Below are 11206 nucleotides of genomic sequence, written 5' to 3'. Positions count from 1 at the left end.
CCTTAAATAATGACTTGGAGAATGATGGACAACAATTCGATGCTTGCAGGCTGGGGGAAATGGGCGTCAATGGAAACGTTTTTGATCTCTGTCACGTGCTGATGTTCCATGTCGGCCAACCGCTCCAGATGGATGAGCAATTCGCTATGTCTGACGAACACCCCCGAACGAGAGTGGTTGCGTCCTTTGTTGCGATACGTCCCTGTGTCATATCAGTGATGATTTGGACCGCACCAACCTGGAATCGTGAAACACATCGTCCTCCGAGAGGAGAGGGATTGTACCTCCTAAAGCCCCTCCCACTCTTAGAATGGACCGGTCGAGGTCGATCACACACTGCCCCAGAAAAAAGCAAACAGGAGGGGAATAAAACACGTAACGTTTCATTTCAGAGCAAAACTGATCATCATTGCTAAAGTAAATTGCTGAAGTAAAGGAGTGGTTCATAACATATAAGCTCGCTTTTTAGTGCACCTCTCAGTTCTTTCTTTTTTCTCAACTGAAGCATAACTTTGTACTTTTTTGCCAGTATGCAATCTTTTGTTCATCTGTTTCATTCATCTTTTGCAAAGTCGAATGTTTATGTTTATGATGTAATTCAAGATTTATTATGTGTTATGTTTTATTGGAAAAAGAAGAATGAAAATAAATGAATTGAATTGAATGAATTGAATTGAAAACAAGCTGAAATGAGATTACGCATATTTTTAATACAAAATTGTCAATCCTTTTGGTGAATCTAATTATGATTGCGATCACAATAATCGGCACTTGCACTTTCCCATATATGTCGTCACGCTTGGCATCATTTTTTTTTTATGGTTTCCTTTTCCTATTTCTGAGTATTCTTTTTTTTTTTCACTTTGCGTTAAAACAAAGACGAAAAGAGAACGGGAAGAAGATGGTATTTCTGGTCAAATACTTACTCGACATTTTCGCAAGACATCCATTCCTATGACTGGCAAACCTTTTCCATCACCTGCTGCTGGAAAGACGTAAAAAAGACAAAAATCACCTTCTATCCTCTCCACACCCCATCAATCCCCAGATGATGTCTCATGCTGGTTTTTTTTTTTATGAGAAGTTTTGACGTTCATCACTTGTCATGTAAATGGCAGAATACTTTTTTTTTCTTAATCTTTTCATATGAATTCTGAACATTTGGTCATGTATAGTATGAGGGATGTTTCGGCTGCACAATTATCAAAAACCTCTTCATGCCTTAATTTACTGATCCATAAATTTGCGACACACTTTAAAAGATTACAGTTAATGTTTCTGCGTCAGGTTGGTAATCTTAAGGTGATTCTGATTTTGTAGAGATTCAATGAATATCAGCACCTCCATCTAATTTTTCTCCAATATGATATACCGAGTTCGCATTCAAATCCAGCATTGCCAATTTGCTGATAACAGAAAGATCATTCAATTCTGCAGCGAAATTACCTCAAGACTCGGACGAGACTAATATCCAAGGTATTCACAATGTGAATGTCGCATCAACTCGGTCTAAATAATCGAACGGCTAGATCATTTTTGTATAGAGCATTACATGGTCACTGACACTCAAATTATCCTGCTTTGTTTTTAAGCGACAGTCCTTACTGTACATCATTGCTTGTATGATATCAAGGGGTAGTACTGACATCGTTTGACTACTTTTACTAAAGCAATCCCATGTCACCTACTTGCAAATGTACTTTCCATTGATAGTAAACGCTGTCGGTATTTTTCAGTCCTGTGAGTCTCTTTACCTTCGTCGGCGAGAATTTCAAACGGCGTCTGAAGCAGCATCGTACCGAGGCGCAGCGCGGCTGTCTGCCGACCGTTATCTCTGGCTTGGGCGGAGCGAGAGACGCTGCAGTAATCAAGGGCAAGAATACGAACATGTCATTTTCTCCTTTTCAACTTAGAATTACATATATACTGCATATGTATATAATTATATGTTGTAAAGTGTTTATAGGACTGCTGGAATGAGATCGGTTATGTGAATGTTGAAAGTTAGATTCCAACTTTCTCATATTTAAAGGGATGGCATAGTTTTAGCTGAGATGGGGATTCAGGTTTTAACTTATTGTGGGATAATCAGAAACCACTTTCCAAGTACATGAGTATTGTGAGCATACGATTCTAAGAATCTAAGAAATCTCAGCATCTTGAAATGGCTGAGATATCCGAAAATAAAGAGGTTCTAATGAAAGGTTATTAAAACCACTTTAATTGTTCTGCTTTTTTTTGGGGGGGGGGGGGAGATATCTCACTCACTTCAAAACCAAATTCCACCAATTAGAATCGTTTGCTGTTTAACTTTATAAGAGGTTTCTAATTATCTCGTGAAAAGTTAAAACCTGAATCCCCATCTCAAACCAAAACTATACCATCCCTCTCATGAAGAGAAATATTCTACTTGCTTGTCTAGTACACACGAATCGTTTATGTAGCCTAAAGATGATATCAAAATTTATGCCAGGAAGCCAAATGCTGTACCCATGAAGTTTGGCGGTTTCTGTTGGAACTCCAGAACGGGAAGCAGCTGTACTCAGCTGTGCAAACGTGTCCATGTCGTTTAGCTGGGCAAGAAAGAAAACAAATAAACAAATAAACTCAAAGAAAAGAGTGGAATTGCATTTTCTAGCTCATCAATGCAGATACAGCAGAATAATAATTGCAAACAGTTATTTGTATATTTGCAGAGCCAAGGGTTTTATTTTCCGGTAGAGTTTGTAAACCTCCATTGGCCATTTCGTTTCCATGAATTTCACTTTAGTCAACATTACCATTATTAGGCCCACGCTTGAAATATGCCACCATTTTCACAGCTGATTAAAACAAACTTCAGACAACGTTGATTTTAATGAGAAATCAGAAACTAACTTGATTTCTGTTCACAACCTGAAAATTCAAAGTCATCATTCCCTTGTGTACGAATTTCAAGCCTATGACTGAATTGCAATTGAAAGTTTACTCTCGATAGCTTTAAATGAACCAAACTGTTAACTGCTCTTTCAACGGATCCAACGTGTGTTACGGTCTTAAAATGTATTTGGTCTAAAAGTGTAACTCGGTGCCTAAGCTTCTAAAAATGTGTCAGTTGCATATCGAGCGCCACCTGTGGTTTTGGATAGTAATTTATGGGCCCAATCTTTCTGTCGCCTGCTCCCTAACCACCCGTGGTTTTGAGCACGTTATCAGCCAGTTCTCTCTGTCGTCTGCTCGCTTAAAATACTCACAAATTTTATACGACATATTTTGGTAATAGAATTAATATGCAGATTTATTAATCTCCTTTAAATCATATTTATTATAATTTCATTTTTTTCTAAGATATTGCTGAAAGGCATTTTGATTCATGTAAAGAATTATGTTGAAAAAAATAAATCAGACAAACAAACGACCAAATTATGAAAAGTCGTAATAGCTTGGTTCTCTTTATTGTCGTTTTTGCTCTTGTTGTTCTTCTTCTTGTTTTCCTTCTTTTTATGTATTGAACGTATTGCCCAGTCTGCATCCCTCTCCCTATATCTTTAATACATTGATTCTGAAGTCAACAATAATTACGGTATGTTAGCATTGTATCGCCTGCATATTTTTTTTTACGCTTCCTTGTTGTTGTTGTTTTCTCTCTCTTTCTTTCCTTATTCTTTTTCCTTTTTTTCTACACTGTAAAAACATCGGTGTTAGATTTAACACCATGGGTGTTAAATCTAACACCGATCAAGCTTCAAAAGAGGACCACACCCACAGGTGTAGAAAATGTATTGTGACGGTGTTAAAAAGTGTTCGCCTGGCACTTCGTGGTGTTAATTTGACACTGTGGCTGGTGATATTTTTGACACTGCGCTAGAGTTAATTCAATAATGACACCGCACGGTGTTGATTTGATATTGGTGGTGTTAATTTCAATGGTATAAGACCCGTCCAGCTTCAATAGGGGACCACACCAACTGGTGTTACTGTGGTGTAAATGTATTCACATATTTTTTTCAAAGATCAAGTACTTTATCGGAAAATTCTTTATCGTCTTGTTGAAGTTCAAAATTAACAAGAAGTGCAGTAACTAAGAAACTATTCAAAAAACAATTTTAAATTTTGAAATGACACCCGGAAGTGTTAATCTAACACCATGAATGAGTACCGGAAATTTAACACCAGCTCGGTGTTTCATATTTAACACCGGACTTTTTGCACTGTAACTGTACCTTCCTGTGTGTTTTTCTTTTATCCCCTTTACTTCTGTTTTTATTTCTTTCCCCTGAGATTACCGCCGCGGTACGTGTGCCAACACAGAGGACTATGTGTGCGCGACCGCATCACCGGCGCTTGATAAATTTTCATATAGCCTAGGCATTGAGTTACACTTTAAGACCGAGTTACACTTTATGACCGTAACAAACGTGCTCAAAATCCGCTAGCTTATTTTCATGTAAACTTTAAATCTGACCCTTCTGATGAAATAAATGTTGATGGCCCGCTTTCTTAACATTTATAGGCTTTTGAAATTTGGTTTATTAGCTAAATGGATATAAAATATCGTAGATGATTGGAAAGTTTAGAATCAGGACAATGAGCAGAATATTCATAATCGAGATGTAACATTATTATTGACTTATCGATGTTCTGAAACTTTATCAGCAATTTACATGTGGCAGACTTTACAATAGTGTGGTGACGTTGGCTTGATCAATAGGACCATGTATTTTTGTAACTTCATAAATTCATGTGTTTTTATCATGACTTTCAGCATACAACATAGAATACAGTGCATTTGCAGTGGTTTGGGATTTTTTTTAAAGGGGCGGGTGATTCTTATCCATAAGATTTCCAAAAGCTCTCTCTCAAGATGCGGTCAGCCAGTTTGATTTAATTTATTGTTACTGGGAATCCTAACCAAAAACATCAAAATAGGCCTATATCCATTTGTACCTCTTGAGGTGAATGTTATACCTATTAATAATATAATGCATGTTGACGTAAATGCCATCGAACGTTCATTACTAAAGTGTCGTTAAGCCATCAATTTTGCCATGGAATTCGTTGACCTGCTAGTGTACGGTTTGTCAGAAGCAATTGATTTCCTAGACCTGCAGGGGATTATTTTTAACCATTATAATTTTTGTTTATGAAGTTGCTTACCGAGCACCTAATGTATATACCGCCCTCTACGGCGCCGCTCTGCTCGAAGTGATGCTCCGCCGCTCTGCGCTGCTGCTCGATGTCTGTTGATGACTTCCGTCGGGCGGGCTCCCCGGGGACCTCCAGACGTTGCACTTGTCGCTGTTTGACGATGGCGTGTGGTTGCTGGGGAAGAAGAAGGTCAAGTCCTATGTAGTCAGGTTTTCTTGGTTCACGAAAAATTGATTAAATTGCTACAAGACTACCGGCTTAAGGCAATCTACTATTCCCGCTAGAAGTTGAAGTGTGCCGTATTTTCAAGATTCATCGTGTTTGCAAGGGTTCAATCAATACGGAAGATCCGCTTCTTTCTGGAGGTGGGGACGATCAAACCAGCGGAGTTTCGCCCACGCAGAGCTCCATCAGGTGTTTGGACTTTGAGCAAAAGCTTTAAGCTTTGCATCCGAACGAACGCTATCAGCCAAATTCAATCATCAGTGGGCGAAAGAAATCAACAATACAAATCAAATGGTGTCAATTATCATATTCAACGCGAAAATAAGACAACTTCTTTATAAGAAAATTTATTACAATTCTCCTTCTCATAAAGTGAATGAAGATTTATCTTCAAGATTGAATCAACTACTCTAATAATTGCCATCATAGCTTTTATTAATTATAGTCACTGTAACTGCTATTATCATTCTTATAGACCTAATCATCTACAGTATTTTCCTTGATATACTGATATTAACTGGATATTTATGATATATCAGGTATGTATGAGTGTTTCTTATTAGGGTGTGACTATTGTGTGTGTAGATTATGTGTGTAGACATTGTTTCGATTCTGATTCTGCACCATCTTTAATCTGGCATGATTATAAGACACACCACAACTCTTTTTACATTAAAAGTGTGTACGTCAGTAATCTGTACGATCTGGAATTCGTATGACAAGCCTACGTTCATTTACCACACAACAGGCGAAACAACAGGCACAACAGGCGAAAATTCTTACATATTGTGGTTACCATGGCAACCATGGTTGGCCCTACCAATGGTCAGCTTCTGTAAACATTCCTCGTCTCATCTCACCCACCCTCTGCAAATCTATAGATAACACTTATGCATATGTAAAGAAACAAACAACACTCGGACGATAAAGGCAGCATGAACGATTCCAATAACCAAGGGTCATTGTACGTTTAGTGTGAGCGTACTCTGATCATAAATATCCACATTGGTTGTTTGTTGAGGCTTTTTTTTTTACCCTTTTCAAATCTCAGTGTATGGAAAAGCGCATTATGTTACTTGAGTGGCGAGCGAGATCGTTGAACTGACTGGTCGCCATGGTGACCATTGCATCTTGACAACCGTCCATTATTCCGTCACGATTCATTGTGGGCTCAAGAGACCATCTGGCAAAAGATTTTGCCCGCTTTTTCTCTTTCGTCATTGCCTTGTGTTTGTCCATTCCTCCACGAGGAAACGTGAGTCGTCGCCATCTTCTTGGTCAAACATAATACGGGCAAGCACCGTTTCTGGCTCACACAAACGCAGAAACCTCAGGAAAAAACACTCTAAACCTTCCTCTTCAAATAGAATAGCAGTATTAAAGAATTAAATCAAGATTCAATGCAGACGATTTTATACGAAAGAAACAATTCCAGGACGTTTATAATCGTCATCTGTTCTATCCGTGCTTGGTTGTCGCTGATATCCAAAATCAAAAATACATTATTGTTTTCGCATTTGCCTATATGTTGCAAGATAGATAGATAGATAGATAGATAGAGATGGATGGATAGATAGATGGAATAGATAGATGGATGGATAGATGGATGGATGGATAGATATATAAAGAGATACAGACGAAGAGATAGAGAGGAGAGAGAGAAAGAGAGAGATATTTTGATATATTTTAGAAGTGATTTGTCCATTCTTGGACGGGCGTGTTAAGTAGACAATGTGCTACACGACGAAAATCAACGGTGAATAGCGTGTATCATACCTATACTAGTTAATACTTTACCAACGTTCTAGTTGTGAGACATTTATTATAATAGTTGCACAGACTAGGGACTACAGGCTAATGTGATACACGAGTACTAAGAAGCCACGATATCTCTGCCTTTTTCTTGTAGTCGTTGTCTTTTATTATTATCATGAGGTGCACCTCTTTATTGACTGCCTTTCATGTGTTCTTCACAATAGCTCATCTGGAGTGCCCTTATAAGAGATTTTCCTGACAGTAATAAAAGATTGGAGCAGACAGTTTCATAGCATTCCATGCGTTAACTCGTGTGTGATATTTGGAGACGAATCTCCTTCAAGGTAAGCTACCAACAATTTCCAGCCGAAAAATCTGCTATCTTTCATTTTTTTTTTTGTATATTACTCTCGCTATATCTAATGTCGCTTCTAATTTTGAGACCATAAAAGTGTCCGCTACAGTTAATAACTGGATTAAAGTCTTCACGCCATATAGACATCATGTTTGGTGCTGAAACTCACGTTATAATTTTACCATTCATTGTCAATGTTTCATAATTGACAGTGCAGCTTCTCCTTTATTTAGTCCCGTTAATGTTCATAGCTGACCATTATGTATTCATATACAATTGCTCATGTATGTATGATCAAATAAGTAACATTGAAAATAATGACGGCAGGAATGACAAATCAGCAATAATAATTAAAATAACAATAATTGTTTAAGCAGATTTTTGGAAGTCGTTTAATTGAAAAATTTGCAGCTGATTCTGAGAGTGGCAGCATATTTTGGAAAATTACAGTTTTTGGTTCTCTCTCGAAATCGGCATTTTCTTACATACTGGTAGATTCTGTGCAGATTTAGTGAAATGTCCCCATTTCCATCTACTCCTTCTCCAAAGTAAAATATATATCCAGTGAAAATGCAGAGGTGTCTATATTTTGATGAAAAGATGAAGATATTTGAAGAAGAAAAAAAAAATCAATTATTATGAGATAAAATAGAAACCACTACGAGTCCCGCTTAAGGATTCTGAGCAGCACTCCAGTATAGGAACAGTCCTGCGAAATCTGACACTCAACTCATTCGTTAAGGTGAGATGTGGGTTCGGTGCTTGTGAAATATTCATGGCGCGAACCCGATAGTAGGTTTCCGAAAGCGCATTTTAATCGAGTTGTTCATGAGCGCACTCAAACCGGAAAAAGGGAGAGGGAAAAAAAAAAAACAACAACAAGTGCATCTGTTCTCTCTCTCTCTCTCTCTCTCTCTCTCTCTCTCTCTCTCGCTCTCCCTCGATCTCCCTCCCTTTCCATCTCCCCCCCCTCTCTCTCTCTCTCGCTCTCTCTTTCCCCCTTTCTTGATTTTGTTTGTTGAAGAGTTTCATCGCTCTGTGGTCTATCATGCCTGAGATGTTATAAATTTTAAATTCTTTCGGCAAAACGAGATGTTCACATTCAATCACTCATCTTATCGTGAATAATTCATTCCAGCAAGTCGAACTGTTCTGGTGTCTTTGCGACATTGTTATGCACATGAATAATAAAAAAAAAAACCCTCTAAATTCATCCAACGTTCCTTTGTCGACTTACACGAACTTTATAGTGGACTTTCAGAAAGGATTGAGTTGTAGATAATATATCCTACACACTATGTAGCCGCAAAGAAACAAGTATAACGAACTTAAACAATTTAATTTCATTTGATTTCATTTCGTTTCATTTATTTTCATTTATTTTCATTTTCAATAAAGAATATAGGACAGTGTACAAAACATGTCATGCCAAGAAAATCATCATCAGCTAACAACGAAAGGCTTTAAATCCCCTCTGAACAGCTGTGCTACAATTTTCGGGGGCCTATATTAGTAATACAAGCTGCAGGCTCCCCCACTTTGGTGGGTATGATTACTACTTATTTACTCTTTGTTGCAAATGTATATGTCAGTAGAATATACGTTTCAATTATTTTTAAACGTCAAAAAATACAGAATGTAGTTGTATCGTAATAATTATTGTAACACAGTGTTTGGTGGGATTTTTTTAGCACCAAGTGGAAATAAATCCAAATCAATCAATCAATACATGAAGTGCCTTGACTTGCGGTGAACCGGTGCTTTCCATAAATTCGAACTTTATAGGTATACCTCAAGAATGAGGGTCGGTGTCACTAGTCACTGAGCCACTACGTCGCTTGAATAAGTGAATGAAATGTTTGTATGTCACTTCACTTTGTGAGGGTTTGCCATGTCATCTCGGAGGCTACGAGTCGGAAAACTACTGAAGGATTGAAATGCACGCTGCTTCGGCCACTTTAGTCGCGTAAACCTTCTTCAATTATATTAAATATTGATCATTCATCTTTGAGTTTTGTTTTCCAATATTGGCATTTGAGGCTGACTAATGAGATGAAGAATGATATCGTGATATGTTTTGTTGGGTTTTTTTTTTGGGCTTGTTTTTTAGATTCGGTGGGAAAAAAAATGTAAAGAGATGATATCATCACCTGTTTAATTAGCAGAATATGTGATAGCGACTATTATCTATGGTTCATGAAAACGTCGGCGCTCCGTATAACTTTCTAACTTTGTTTCTGTCTGATTTCATTGAAACGGTTACTTCATTGTGCAAACTACTCTAGCTGGGGGGGGGGGGGGAGAGTGGGGGATGATGTCTCTCTCAGAAAAAGAAAATGATCGCTTCAGTTGAAATTGTATTTAAACCCTAAAACTCACCGCTTCCTTACTGGTCCCGAGTCTCATTTCGATGGGAAGCAGGTCTGTGGAGCTTTTTGTGGTGAGCTGGGGGACGCCGTCCCTGGAGTTGGCCCGCTTGCGCCCCATGGGCTGCAAGGGTGGCACCGTTAGCGCTTCCATCATGGAGTCTTCTCGCCAGGACCGGTGAGGGCAAACCAGGTTTTAAGATGATGGGGGACTTCTGCCGTCTTCGTCCCCTGGACTCAGAGCGAACGATCTGATGAAAAATTAAATCATGAAATCCAAGAAGAGAATAAAAAAGCATATAATAAACTTTCATCATATCATGTGTTACGATGCTACAGTGCACTCCCGTTACACGAAAACGGTTATGACGAAATTGTCATTACAATGAAATCAACATTCAGGTCCAAAAATTATCATCTATACAATCATTATACATTATACTATTGAGATATAACAAAATTTCGATAAAACGAAAGAAAACCGCCGGTCCCGAGGAATTCGTAATAACGAGAGTACACTGTATTACCATATTATTATCATTATTATTATCATTATCATTATTATTATTATTATTATTATTATTATTATTATTATTATTATTATTATTATTATCATTATTATTATTATTATTATTATTATCGTTATTATGGGAAGAGTACTCCGTGAAGGATTTATTCCGTCCAATGTACCGGCAATGTACGTTCTAACTATTGTAATTTCAACGTTCCACGATGAAACATAGGACAAAGCAACATACAGGCACGTATAAGGTAAGAATGAAAACTATAGTAGTTCTATAACACGCTTCATGCATTAAAATGAATAATGCTAAGTTTTTTGCCTTTGAGTGATTTTCTACATCTTGATTTAATTCAGTAGAAGAGTATTAAAGGGTGTGTACAGTTCTAGTCAAGGTGAGGATTTAGCGTTTAACGTTTTGCGAGATATTCAGAAACCACTCTATGAGATGTCAAAGAGCATGCAATTCTAAGGGGTATCAAAAGTTTATTTGATGAAAATGGTTTTGAAATGGCTGAGATATCCAAAAACAAGGAGAAACAAAGAGATCCTAATAAAAGGTGTGGCCTGTCGCCTTTTATTATCACTTTTTTGGGGATATCTCAGCCATTTGAAAACCAATATTCATCAAATAAATGTTGAATCCTTAAAATTACACGCTCTTTCATATTTCATAAGAGGTTTCTCCTTATATCACTTAGGAATGTTCAAAACATGAATCCCCACCTCAACCAGTACTGTACAGTCCCTTTAATCTGACTGGGGTGGGATTATAGTCGCATTTATTTTGCCTATAAATTGGTCATCATTACAATGTACACTGCGATGACTTAAATAGTTGTCTTCCGTTTTATTCGC

The 11206-nt window shown here is 37.6% G+C and overlaps 1 protein-coding gene across 1 annotated transcript; it reads right to left on the bottom strand.

Annotated features, from left to right (window-relative positions):
- Positions 1 to 207: 207 nt before the first annotated feature.
- On the bottom strand, positions 208 to 9982 carry LOC140236026 (uncharacterized). The gene is made up of 6 exons (XM_072316004.1): positions 9842 to 9982; positions 5137 to 5301; positions 2491 to 2573; positions 1755 to 1858; positions 927 to 982; positions 208 to 336 (listed from the first exon to the last, which is right to left on the bottom strand). Exons 1-6 carry the CDS (start codon positions 9980 to 9982, stop codon positions 208 to 210), a joined length of 678 nt encoding a protein of 225 aa, XP_072172105.1.
- Between the last annotated feature and the right edge of the window lie 1224 nt (positions 9983 to 11206).

The sequence above is a fragment of the Diadema setosum genome, chromosome 12, assembly GCF_964275005.1.
Source record: "Diadema setosum chromosome 12, eeDiaSeto1, whole genome shotgun sequence".
Classification (NCBI taxonomy): domain Eukaryota; kingdom Metazoa; phylum Echinodermata; class Echinoidea; order Diadematoida; family Diadematidae; genus Diadema; species Diadema setosum.
This window is presented reverse-complemented; position numbering and strand designations above follow the sequence as displayed.